This window comes from Bombyx mandarina, chromosome 05 (genome assembly GCF_030267445.1).
Source record: "Bombyx mandarina strain Sakado chromosome 05, ASM3026744v2".
Lineage (NCBI taxonomy): Eukaryota > Metazoa > Arthropoda > Insecta > Lepidoptera > Bombycidae > Bombyx > Bombyx mandarina.
The window spans coordinates 13,201,772-13,214,918 of NC_143212.1; the positions used below are offsets into that span (position 1 = coordinate 13,201,772).

Sequence of the window (13,147 nt, forward strand, 5' to 3'; positions counted from 1 at the left end):
CGGTGCTTTTAAGTACCACAAGCACCGGTCACCGTCCTCGTCGAACCCGTCGCTTGCGACGAAAGGCTCGATGAGCGAATTAACCCATAGACACAGCTCACTGAGTTTCTCGCCGGATCTCCTCAGTGGGTCGCGTTTCCGATCCGGTGGTAGATCCTGCGAAGCACTGCTCTTGCTAGGGCCAGTGCTAGCAACACTCCGGTTTGAGCCCCCTGAGCTCACCTACACGTTAGGGTGAAGCTGAAATAGCCTCTCAAGGCTATCAGCATAGGTAGGTAGGAACAACAAAAAAAAGTTTGACGAAATATTCAAAACAAACAATTCACACTTCACTAGTCGGATTTCCGTTAAATATTCTTTCTTCAGAGAACACGGTTTATTTTATTATAGTGCAGTAATAATAGGTCTCTACCTATGAAGCTGATCTTTTACAACACTGGCCATTTGAAACGTAAATTATGTATGACTGGTAATAAATTCTATATTCAAATGAATTTTATTTTATTTTGCATATTTTTTATCAATACGGATACGATAAAAATATCAGTAATTACGGAATATGAGTTCCGTCACGGTAGCAATGTCGCACAAATAACCATAGAGCATTCCACATTAAGCTGCATGGAAAGCAGAGTACCAAGTAAGTACGTGCGAATAAAAAAAGAGATTAATTTCTAATGTCTTTTATTTAAACTTTCAATTAATTCTATATTTTTTTCCAAGTACTTCATAAATGCATATGAGTTTAAATAAAAACAACGTTAGAAAACTGACGGTAAAGTGGCTAAATACTGTGTTCTAAAATACATAGTAAATGGTCAGTTACTAAGCCAGCTCTACCGAAAAAACATACAAAGAAGTGTAGCTGCATCATTGGATATTATTATTTTCGTAACGGTATTGATTGTTTTTGATTTCCAAATTGATAATAGTTAAAACAGGCTGAAAAAATTTTTGAACTGAATTTACGCGATTACACGATTTAAATAATGTTCATTAATAAATACAATGTGCCATAATTAAACAAATGTGCAACATTTAAAATGATATCGGGTTTTTAAATACATATATTATGGTGAATTTTTCCTATTTGCTTAACAATGCATATTATAGTTTTATATTTCTAATGTATTCATGCTATGTACCTAAAACTCTCTTGTCGCTTTGGATGTCATAATTTCTGGAAACATTATCGTAAACTCTCTTGTTCATAGTGCTTAGTGCGAGTTTTTTAACGTTCTCGATAGCGTAAAAGATAACTCAAATTTGTATGCAGTTGGAACGTTTGCCGCTAGGGGCGCTGTTCCAATTACATACAAATTTGAGTTACCTAACTTTTACGCTATCGATAACAAACTCGCACTGAGCACACAGTTCATCAGTTTTCTGTTAGAAAATCTTATTCTGATAAATTCAAGCTGTTATAAGATATAGGTCTCTAAGATAATTTTAAACACGAGTAAAGTCTGTAACAAAGTCACCAAATGTATTAAGTATATTATTTATGCTTATCACTGGAAGGTTCCAGCTTCTTTTTCCCATAATCCAATGCGATTAATAATATAATACAAAGAACGCTACCATTATAGTCCTAGCACCACATTCACTTTTAATCGAAGATTCATAATATAAATATATAACTTTCAACACAAAAATTGTGAAGAACGAATAAATAGCCCGACAAAAGCTAAAAATGTCGGTAGTTCATCATTTTATCGCAGAATGTAGGCTTTTTTTAAAATTAGTTGTATTAAATAGGACTGTGAGTACTGTGACCATAATTGGGAAGTTGCAAACCTCATTTTTATCGATATCGATCCGAATCCGTACATTGAAGGTTGGTGAATTTTTTCAAACGCTGCTCAATTTTATGAAGTATAATCTATTTCACCTGGACAGTACAAATAATCTTAAACTAAAATGACTGTGAAGTACGAATATACAGCGGAGTCTGTTCTAAAAGGCTTCTAAATATTTAAGTTTTTTATTTAAAATATCTACACTAAGTAGGTAGTTTATATTTGAGTAAAATATGTTACGCAATTATTTGGACATAATACTTTCTTTTGAAAGCTATTTATGAGTGTTATGGTCAAACAAAAATTGTTTTTTTCTTGTTTGGACGGGTGAACAAGCTCACTGTCCACCTGAAGTTAAGCGTTGACCAGAGCCCAAACGCGTCGCTATATGAATGTCGCCAATCACCTTAAGATACGAGGTCTAAGTCTCAATTATAAAGGCTTCAAAGCGGAACGCATGAATGCTTCACGTGTAATTGTGAGAGAACGAGCCACATAGTTTATTTCTAAATAATATGTAACCTTATTTATTAGCAAAAAATCACATTCAAAAGTTGCTTAATTGCAACGCAAAAGATCACACAAACGAGCACAATTTCACTTGAAATGTTATTATTATATTGTCCTTTTTTTCTTGAGAATCTCAACTACGAACTTCGCAAACTACAGAACGCATAAGTTTAGTCCGTTCGTTTTTTTATACAAATTTACAGACTATTCTAGAGGCTATTATTATATATCGGTATCTAAATGCCTTCGTTGCTGATTACGAAAATTACGTAGACAACGGTTTTTAACTTGGAGGGGTCAACTCATCTGCAGTGTCGTATTCTGAGGCGGTGGAGGTAGGTTCTGGCGTAGTACGATGCGTGCTTGCCATCATACCAGAGTTCGACATGCGAGGTCGGCGACGACGGCGGGCTGGTGATTGATACGAGTCGTCCGTATCCGAATCGGACAACTCCGTCCCACCAGCACGGCTCCTCTTCAATTTGAGCTTACTTACAGGCGGGATCGTCGGTCTCGTATCCGACGGCCCAGACTTTGCCCGTGAATTCTCCTCAACAACTACATCACTATCTGAGCCGACCAGGTCGACCAGCTCCGGTGTTCGATCCTTCGGCGGCTTGATATAACCAACAACCATCACTTCTGAAGAGTCGTCGGTGTCGGAATTGGCGATGGTTTCGATAGGCATGACGGCATGTGCTGCGAGAGCAGCTCTTGGCGGGGCTCGTCGCACCCCCGAAGGGCCGGCCGGAGGCTCAGCGGCCACAGAGTTCGGTATCATAGCGACGTCGGTGTCAATGCTCCCGTCCGATTCTGAAGTAGATATTACCTCATTGACCATAGTCAATGCGCGCGATTCGGTGGTGTATTGCACATTACGATCATAACCATTCATATCATATGGAGAGGTAGCAAAGCAGTGTAACTCATGCAAGAAATGTTCCGTTCTCTCGCCGAAAAAGCGTCGCATCGCTTCTCGAAACTGTGATGAAGTTATGTCATAGAGGAGTAATCTTTCCAAAATTCGCATTAATACGTAAGAAATGTGGCTGACGTTTTCATTCAGTAAGTAGTTGAGTTCCCTGTTTAACCAGGGAACGAGGCGATATATTTCAAACATATTGTACCTGAAATATTGATCAAAATTATATCTAGCGCATAATACAATATTTTTGCACCATTACAATTATTAGCTTCGAAGTGATCACCTGTAGTATCCGGGACTACAATTTCGAAAGCGGCCGGTGTGATCGGGGAGAGGTTGCGCCCGTAAGTTACGTTCGTAGATGATGCGACGAAAAGAGGCTGAAGATCTGCTGCGGGATGGCAGGCTTAACGCGTTTGAGGACTGTGGGTAGTGTTGCAGCAAGAAGTCTTCAACGGCCAATGAATTGTGTTGAGATGTCAGAATTGTTCTGCAAAAAGTCACACTGTAATCAAGTTCTATGTTGAGTTGCTTTAGTTGTGGAGCTACTACTGATCATTTTCAGACAGCTTTACTTGTTAGATTCTTTGATCAGAATTTAAATGGATAAGCTATGATTCTTTTCTTTCCTACTGAACTTGAGAATTAGCAAGGACATAATATTAATGATTTTAACCTGTAACTGAACAAGATACTTGTCAGGGCTTCGATAACAACACTTTCGACTGTTTCATTTTGGCGCTCTTCCACTTTGTACTCTTCAAATTGACAACTGCTGATCACATTGTATTTTATTATTTTGAAGCTTTGTTTGCATAAAGGGCATTCTGCTTTTACCTAGGAAAATGTAATTAAGAAAAATATTAAAATTTTATTATATCCTTTCCTGGAGACCTAATCTACAGGTAAAAATTAACCCAGACTTGTTCCTTTGCAGTGGAGTCCAATATTAGACATATCTGTGGAGTGTAATGTAAGCACACACAGATATGTACCACCTTCCTGTCTATTTCTGCTGCGCAGCAGTCATGCTTCTACATGCTTTCTGGAAAGCTGGTATACAATACTATTGAGTTGTCAATAATGGGTGCCAGCACTCGCATAGTCCTGTCTATGGGTTCCAGTAACTACTTAAAACCAGACAAACGATGAGCTTGTTATTTATCCATGAAAAAAATTATATTGAAGGAAATTCTTAAGTCCTCAGAGGTGAAAATACTGCTTTATAGATAACTATGTTGCTATAGTCTTCAAGTAGATTACTCAAATGGCTGTAATATATAGGTTTTGGAACTTTGAAAACAAAAGCATAGTAAAATAGCTCACCTTACTCCATGTTACAAGACACTTAAAACAAAACTGGTGCAAACAAGAGTCTGTAAATGATTTGTTTTGACACATTCCTAGGCATATTGCACAGTTAGGTGGAGGTGATTCCCTACTATTGGATTCATGGTGTTGACTGCTGTTGTCATTTTTTATGTTGCTAGGGTTGGCATCAGAGACATCATCGACAGATTGTGGCACTGCCTCCATGATGACTGGAATTTTCGAAAATTAATGCTTATTATACTGGTGATTCTATAATGATACAAAAAAAAGCTATTTTATTTTTGCCCAAGATGAAATTAATCATAGAATATTAAATCAGCTCACATGATTTTCTACAGCTATATAAGACTTCTGAGGGTGTCTAAAAGTGCATGAATTTATGATTAACTTAATAAATGACCTTCTTTACATTTATATTGAGTTAAAGTTTTAGTATTACTATGGTTTTATTTAAATCAAGTCACATAATGATTTCATTTTATGCCAAAAGTATATTATTTCAAAACTGTTAAATGTCTGCTATTTCCAATGTAGTTAATTTAATTGATTTATCTTTGTACAAGATTGTGGAACCAACACATACACCAACATATAGGATCTATATGGGAGCTTTGATTTTTATTTAGAGGGATAAAATAAATCAATTTACAATCAGCAGTCATGGATATCTGATAAGATAATACCTCTACTGACTAACTAGTCTTTTTCATGGATACAAGTATAATAATAGGGCCCAGGCATCTGTGTATCATGAACTCAGATATAATGATACTTAAACACGACTATCTTAAACCTTTCACTTTACCAAAGGATAATATATATAATTTTAATGCTGTTTAATATGTATAATCTAAATAAAATTAATAAACGGCCAGGATATTTTTATTCTGTTTAGGCAAAAGACAGTGGAGGTGGATTATTTTCAATGTCTTTCAAATCCAAAGCACCCTTTCATGGGAGTGGAAATATGTGTGGGATGAAAGGTGTAGCCTGGCCTGGAATTTTTCCCCTTTCTAACTTACGTATTGGTGAAGTTCCAGAGGGATATTAATAACATTCCGATATGTTACACATTTTCACTAGAATTCAATCCATAAAATGGTATAGGTAGATAATTAATATTATTACAAATATGCTACTTAACATGAAGAATTAGAAGTGTTTTAAAACAAGACCACTTTAACTAGTGACACTGTCAAGCCATACTACTTTCTTTAGTTTTATTTCCAACGTTCTCCATTTTACTCCCTTTACCCTTAGGATTTCTCACTCACGATGAAATTTTATTCACTTCATAAGTTTGCGTAATACGGAAATATGGGATGCGATAGTAGACACTGGTAAGGGAAATGAGCAGATAGTTTTGTTTTATTAAAAATATTCTATAATCAAGCGTACGGCATTTAAATAAATCTTCTTCACCTTTCACACATTGAACTTCTTAGAACTAAAACAATCCTTCTACATATCTGAGATTTGCAGCTATAGTCTCACAGAACGTTTACTCTTTTAGTAACGGATGCCGATGTATGGATGAATGGATGGTCTATTAAATATCGTCTGCCTGTTTGCCAGATTCTGTGTGTTTATCGGAATCAATTGGAATTCAAAACAATACCGTAGGTAGGTAGGTAGGTAGATACATAAAGTTCTCTAATATATTAAGTGTATAATCTATGCATAAAGTGATAGTCATAGATTATACACTTAACTGGTGATAGTTCCATTTTTTTTTAATTATAAATTATTAATCATTTATAATTTTTTTATGAAAAATAATATTAAGAAAAATTAAATGAAGTTGATTAATTCAGAGCACCAATCAATTGGCATGAAATTAAATGAAATGCAATAGATGAGATGATATGAGATAAAATATAATCTCAGTAAAATGAAGGTTGTTTCATCATGATCATCATCATCATCAACAGCCCACAGTCGTCCACTGCTGGACATAGGCCTCTCTTAATCCACACCACTGAGCCCAGTCTACGGCTCTCCTCATCCACTTCTTACCGGCCACCGTTCGGAGGGTTGTTTACTGAGACTTTCCCAGTGGACTTTTTGGAAGATCGCGAGAAGCTTCGTCCAGCGGCTTTGTTTAATTTTCCCAAATTTGCGTTTTCACCGATATTAAACAGTCGATAAACCACCGTTATTACACATTTACGCCTGAAGAAACATTAAATAGACAAAACAAAACAATTCACATAACTTAGCTCCTCGTGTTATAAATATATATTTATATATATTCACATAAAAGATTAAGGTGTATGGTATGACACTTTTGCCTTTCGAGCTGGAAAAATAAAACTACTACTACACTAATGACAGCTATCAAATACTTTAACTGTCATTCGTCAAGTCAAATTTATATTTTTTAATTTGGTAGAATATCATTGCAGTTGTGTAACAAACTAAAACATATAATGGGTTTATTAAAAAAGGTATTTAAATATGTAAGATACACAACATTTAATTTATGTCTACTAGTAATTACGTTTATTCCATTGTTCTAGACAACAGGTCTAACAGGATTGGCAGTCGCCGCAAATCCGCATCACACTTTGGGCGCCCTATATGGTAAAATCTTACGTACTCTCCAAAAAATGCCAGAAACATCAGTTTATCGTAAATATACGGAACAAATAGTACGTGAAAGAGCAGCGGTTTTAACTCAGGTAATGGAAATTAGGTCTATAAAGTTTGTACTGAATTTAATGAAAAGTAAATTAAATATTCATCTACACTGATTTATCACTGCGTAAAATTAATATTTTGTGTTCAAAATTCTTTGCTTGCTTTTCTGGTCTCTTTTGGAACCACTACTAATCAGAGGTCACTAAAAATGTTCTTACAGACTAAAGACAGCTTTGAAATTGAAAAGAAAATCAACTGCGGTCAAGCTGAGGAATTGATAATTCAAGCTGAAAATGAATTAAACCTAGCTAGGAAGATGTTAAATTGGAAGCCGTGGGAACCACTAATGGCTAAGCCTCCTAAAGGCCAATGGGAATGGCCTCCATCTAAAGCTTAATTGTTAATATTATTGTAGCATATGTAGTAAATTATCATTTAAACTCAATAAAGAAATTTATTAAAAACAGTGTTTTATAGAAGAATGTTCCTAAGTGTTTTAGAAATATTTAAAATTAGTCACTATTGTTTTAGTATGTAATAAACATGGACTAGAAATCATTCTTTGCATTTGGCAGCCTCTAATTCTTTTATTGAAAGATTGTCAAACTTAAGTTGCTGTTGCAACCTATTTATTTCAATTGATGAATTAGGTAAATAAATCTAGTAACAAACATGATTTGATACACAATGATGATGATTTGATATGTAAACAATAAATGAACTGGGTTGGTAAGTCAAACAGGTGTTATTTCAATTAAAAAAAAAAGTTTTCACTGTCTTCTATCAGATGTCATGCAGGGAAATATAAAATGAATTCAATACAAAAACATCCAAATGTTTTTAATAATTATATCATACTCTTATCACTTAACATAGAAATATCAATTCATAATAATAAAAAATCCCAATAATAACACTAAACATTTGTTTTATATTATGACGAAATATTTAAGAATAAATTCAATCGTAATTAAAAAGCAGAAAATATTTTGAGAAATAACACAAAATCTTCATAGTTTAAGTGCCATGCACATAATTATCATTCTTTACAGACTGCACTTTAAGACTTGTAATATCAATAATAAGGTGTTATTATCAATATTACATATTTAAATATATCTGATGTAGCAACAATCCTCTTTAATAAAACTTAACTTGCATCCCTTAACTGAATTTGTCAGTTTAATGTAAATGCATTGTGTAAATTATTAACTACTGTTAATGGTAACTCCTCAGGCCTGTTTTATGCTGTACAAATATACCGTAAAATGTATTACTTAAATTCAATGAAAGGTTTTTGAGACAGACTGCAAAACCCATATCTGCTTAAAACTTAACAGCTAAATTCTTAAATACAAAAATAAATAACAGTATAATAATCACTCATGGTCATAATAATATAATACTTTACTAACTTAGTAGGTACTTCCAATTAGCTGTATGTTTCACACTTAAATTTTTAATTTGCTTATCGTATGTCAAATAAATTTCCTTATAAAATAATAAACTCATAAACAGTGATTTAAAGTTTTTTACACAGATTTGTTTATAAGTAAGATGCCGTATATTATGTAGATGTAACTCCTTTTCTGGCCACAAGCAAGTTAAGAATAGGGTGTTTCTTAATATAACTAACTGCTTTTTTGTGAGTTACCATTGTAAAGTCATAACCATTGCACTGTAGTATTTTATCATGCATTCTTAAACCTGATTTTGCTGCTGGACTTCCTTCATGAACTTCTGTTACATAAATACCCTAAAAAAATCATATATTATTAACTTTTAAATCAAATCTTACAAGACAGAAAAATATTAGTGGCTTTACAGACTTTTAAATATTAAAATTTTAATTTAAAATGATACCACATATATACTACATTATTATCCTATGTTGTTTAATAATTATTTATAATTTTTTCAGCATCAGAATAACATAAATAAAACATCTTAGAATTGTGTTTTGTTTCATTTCATTTTGTTGTCTTAACAAAGGAGTCCATCTATATTTTGAATATGGAAACAACACTCACGTTATCTGTATATCCCTGGGGGCTCTTACGAAAGTCTTGATCAATGCCTCCTCCTATTTTAAAACCACATTTCATTACTTCTCTTCCATCTGGGTCAACACCAGCCTCTTTTTGTAAAGTTATCGGTATCTATTTAAACGAAAACCATTAGTTAGTCAAGTAATGAAACTCTGATACGTAAAGTGGGAGTGGTCTGCTAACTTACACTTAGACACTCCATAGCTGTTCCAGCCTGGTGTTGAAATGCCATCTTCGCCATTATGAATAATATTTATATGTTTACCTTCTAAATTAACAAAATTCTCACAATGAGCAAATGTTTATGGGAAATAAATATTGGAAATTTTAAGAACGGTACTTAAGCAATATACGAGTAAACTATTCAACTAGATCAACAGTAGGTAACACTGAGAATTAACATGTGACATAACTGACAAGTGTCATAATTTTTTTTTAGAAAATAGATAGGTACTCAGCGGGATTTTTGATGTACATACTAACTTTATTTCATCCGTATACGACCTTTTAATTACAAAAATAGAAGTGAAAATTGCCTTCTAAAATGGCAGTTTTTGTCTGTATTGTACGTTATTATTAAATTACATGAAAGTTAATTTCTAGCAACGAAAGCTTATTTATTTTATCCCATCTATCCTACGGTGCTGTTTTATTTCACCTCTTTCCATTTTATTATATTAAGCTCTTTAAGCAATTTTATTTCAATGCACAATGCAATTCAATCTGTTTCACCTTTTAAAATAATCATAGTTTAAATACTCAATAAATAAAGATTAAGCGGAGTGGGATAGGTTGCCTTTGCCAATTCTATTTAAAGAAAATTTTCTGCCTCTGTCTGTACAAAATTGCAATTTGTCAATTTGCATGCGAACTGTAATTCGAATTCGAAGTGTACAATTACAATTTCTATAATTTCAGATGTCTAATGGAGAATATCGACAAGTATGGCGCATTGTTTTTAGAAATTTCATTAATTCACTTAGACCAAAACAGGTTACTGGAAACAATGTTGGTAAGTGCTAATAAGTTTTGAGTTTGGAATTTTCTTTTTTTTTCCTACCTAAGCTGATAGCCTTGAGAGGCTATTTCAGCGTAACCTTAACTAGTAGGTGAGCTCACGGGGCTCAAACCGGAGTGATGCTAACACTGACGCTAGCAAGAGCAGTGCTTCGCGGAATCTACCACCGGATCGGAAACGCGACCCACTGAGAAGATCCGGCTAGAAACTCAGTGATCAGAATTCTCTACAAAACCGTATTCTATTAATCGATAGGCTAGGTTAGACAAACTTATTTTGTGTTATTTTCTTGAGACCGTACGAATTGCGAACCTTCATTAGTACACATATTTTAAGATAATCAGTTTGATATTTTATTTTGAAAGTATAAATTAGTCGACTATTATCAAAGCCGGCAATCTGACTTTTGGACAATTATTGGTAAATCAGAAAAACGAATTATTGACTTTGTATTCCATGGGCAGTCACAAAACTCTTCGGAACGACATCTTAGATAAATAACAGGTTAACTATTAACCTTTATTTAATGCAGATTTTGAACCGTATTCTTTGAAGGAGACGATTATATTCAAATCAATCTGTATTGACATATCAATAACATTTTTTTGTCCAAATGCACAGATTGCCACCTTTGATAATAGACGACTCAAATGTAAGTTTTATATGCATTCCATTTTCCGTCTTTCCTTTTCCTCCTTCATTTTTCGTTGGGCGGGGTTGCTTAATAATATTTTTTGATTGGAATCATTATCTGGCTTTAGTAGGTTACATTTATTTAGAAAAAAGACTATCTGGTACCCATGTTTAGTTCATTTCTGTGTTAACGGAATGAAATTAAAGGTCATTAAAGGAATAGCAGTGAATGGATAAACATTTTGTTTACAGGTAAAGATTACATAGGTAACACTTATTTTGAAATACCTGCTAATCCAAGTGAAGGTAAAAGAAAGCCATCACGTTGGTATGATCCACCTAAAGGTCAGGATTTCCAAAATCCAATACCAGCCGAATGGGAGTCCTGGTTAAGAATGAGAAGGTACTTTATGAAGTTCATATTTATGCCCTTAATTAAATTTGCATAAAATGATTTTAACTGGTATGAATAGGTAGCTGAACTAACACATAGACTGATTACATAGACCATGTACACAGCATAGATTATATAGATCCAACTGCTTAGATTCAAACATGAGGACTTTGATTTCTATCAAAGATACAATTGCATAATGATGGAATACAGATTAATTTAGTTTTTAAATCCAGAATTTGCTACTAAGTTTTAAAGTAAAAATACATAACGAGCTGTCTTGGTTTTGCACTGGAGCATCACCATATTGTGTTAGGTACTTTGCAGTTATTATAAATGTATTATTTGTCACTTTTTTTGCAAACTATATTGGAAAATATTATGTTAATTTATAGTATTTGGGATAATATTTTATACTTCTTTTAAAAGTGATTAATCCTCTAATCCTTTTAGGGGATAAATTTGAAATATATAAAAATATGTGTACATTTATTATTAACTCAAGACAACTATAGAAGCAAGTATATGAAATTTTATGCCTTTTAGTATGAAAAAGATTGAGTTCCTTTCAACCGTTGATCCTTTATGTCTTGATTACTGACTTTTTATCTGTTGATCCCTTTTCTATGTTAGGGATGTTTTTCCAAAATTATAACATAAAAAATTTGGTAAGCAGTCAAAATATCATGTTTGTAGGATGACAACTGTTTAGGCTGTGAGTTAATGATTTACTCAGTAAGGAACAGTATATAAAGATATAGTTATAAGGTAAATAAAGATGTATTTAAAAAAATAGTATTTTATGACGTATTTTTTTGGACAATTTAGAAAAGAACCACCATCAGAAGAGGAAATAGCAAAAAATGTTGCTATAGCCCAAATAAAGAAGGAGAATGCTGCTAAAATTGAAATGAAGAGGCTTGCAGAGGGCGGATCTCTCCCGGCAGTTCCAGAGAGAGGGCCTCAGTCTTACCCAACTTATGATGAATATTCTACTGGAGACTCAGAAGGTGTCCACTCAAACAAAAAATGAAATTGTAGTTATAAAATATTATGGAAAAACTTATTCAAATTGTACAAGTAACACTATTTGTAATGATGTTTAAAGCTGTTTGTTTTCAATACTTGTGTATGAAAGACTCATTAAAATTTAGAAAGGGGAATGCCCACTCTCCATAGTGTGCTAGGCCCAAGGTGGACATCAAATATTACTATAAAAATGGACTGATTCAAATTCTTAAATGTATTAGATATCTAAAAAATATATTGAAATTGACGCCACTATTATAAAAAATATAATAAAAATAAAAAACTCGTTTTGAGGTTAATTTTCTATATAAATACCTCAAGAACTTTTCTTTTTTTAATGTTTAAGATGTCCCTAATGTATTTTTATCCAATTGTAGTTATTAGGGTATAAAAAACACACATACTTCTTTAAATATCTATATTTTCTTCATCTTCATACACAATTAATAAATCATCTAAAAATAGCACAGGAGAGCATATACACGGTTTTAAATCTCGGTCAGGTTAAAACCACAATTCACACAATGATTTTCAGCCGTAGTATGAAACGTTATTGATAAAAGCAAAATAAATCGAAGAAAAATCAAAACACATCCATTTTGAACGCAAGCACAAGCAGCAAGCGAAGTGTCAGTCAGTCAGATTAAAATCAGTGTTGTCAGTATAAAGAAAAATAATTACATGAAATTCATATATCGATCATTTTTTTAAATAACCGATATTTGATTTATTTCTTAATCTTTTTTTTACGAGTACACATAATATTTTATTTTTTAGGTTTTTGTTTTAGTTGTATATATTTAAATAACAATACAAGTT

At 33.1% G+C, this 13,147-nt stretch overlaps 4 protein-coding genes across 4 annotated transcripts; 2 read left to right on the plus strand and 2 right to left on the minus strand.

Annotated features, from left to right (window-relative positions):
* Window positions 1-667: 667 nt before the first annotated feature.
* LOC114246281 (E3 ubiquitin-protein ligase Topors) lies at window positions 668-6,237 on the minus strand. Its single transcript, XM_028178743.2, has 5 exons — window positions 5,989-6,237; window positions 4,561-4,775; window positions 3,911-4,071; window positions 3,518-3,724; window positions 668-3,436 (listed from the first exon to the last, which is right to left on the minus strand). The coding sequence occupies exons 2-5, from the start codon at window positions 4,768-4,770 to the stop codon at window positions 2,593-2,595; spliced, it is 1,422 nt and encodes a 473-aa protein (XP_028034544.2). The 5' UTR covers window positions 4,771-4,775; window positions 5,989-6,237; the 3' UTR covers window positions 668-2,592.
* Window positions 6,238-6,866: 629 nt separating this feature from the next.
* ND-13B (NADH dehydrogenase (ubiquinone) subunit ND-13B) lies at window positions 6,867-7,670 on the plus strand. Its single transcript, XM_089727841.1, has 3 exons — window positions 6,867-7,013; window positions 7,086-7,247; window positions 7,427-7,670. The coding sequence occupies exons 1-3, from the start codon at window positions 6,996-6,998 to the stop codon at window positions 7,601-7,603; spliced, it is 357 nt and encodes a 118-aa protein (XP_089583967.1). The 5' UTR covers window positions 6,867-6,995; the 3' UTR covers window positions 7,604-7,670.
* A 355-nt stretch (window positions 7,671-8,025) lies between these two features.
* Window positions 8,026-9,668, minus strand: LOC114246301 (tax1-binding protein 3 homolog). Its single transcript, XM_028178771.2, has 3 exons — window positions 9,442-9,668; window positions 9,237-9,365; window positions 8,026-8,962 (listed from the first exon to the last, which is right to left on the minus strand). The coding sequence occupies exons 1-3, from the start codon at window positions 9,493-9,495 to the stop codon at window positions 8,774-8,776; spliced, it is 372 nt and encodes a 123-aa protein (XP_028034572.1). The 5' UTR covers window positions 9,496-9,668; the 3' UTR covers window positions 8,026-8,773.
* A 424-nt stretch (window positions 9,669-10,092) lies between these two features.
* Window positions 10,093-12,642, plus strand: LOC114246267 (uncharacterized). Its single transcript, XM_028178727.2, has 3 exons — window positions 10,093-10,266; window positions 11,158-11,308; window positions 12,128-12,642. The coding sequence occupies exons 1-3, from the start codon at window positions 10,173-10,175 to the stop codon at window positions 12,330-12,332; spliced, it is 450 nt and encodes a 149-aa protein (XP_028034528.2). The 5' UTR covers window positions 10,093-10,172; the 3' UTR covers window positions 12,333-12,642.
* The last annotated feature ends 505 nt before the right edge of the window (window positions 12,643-13,147 follow it).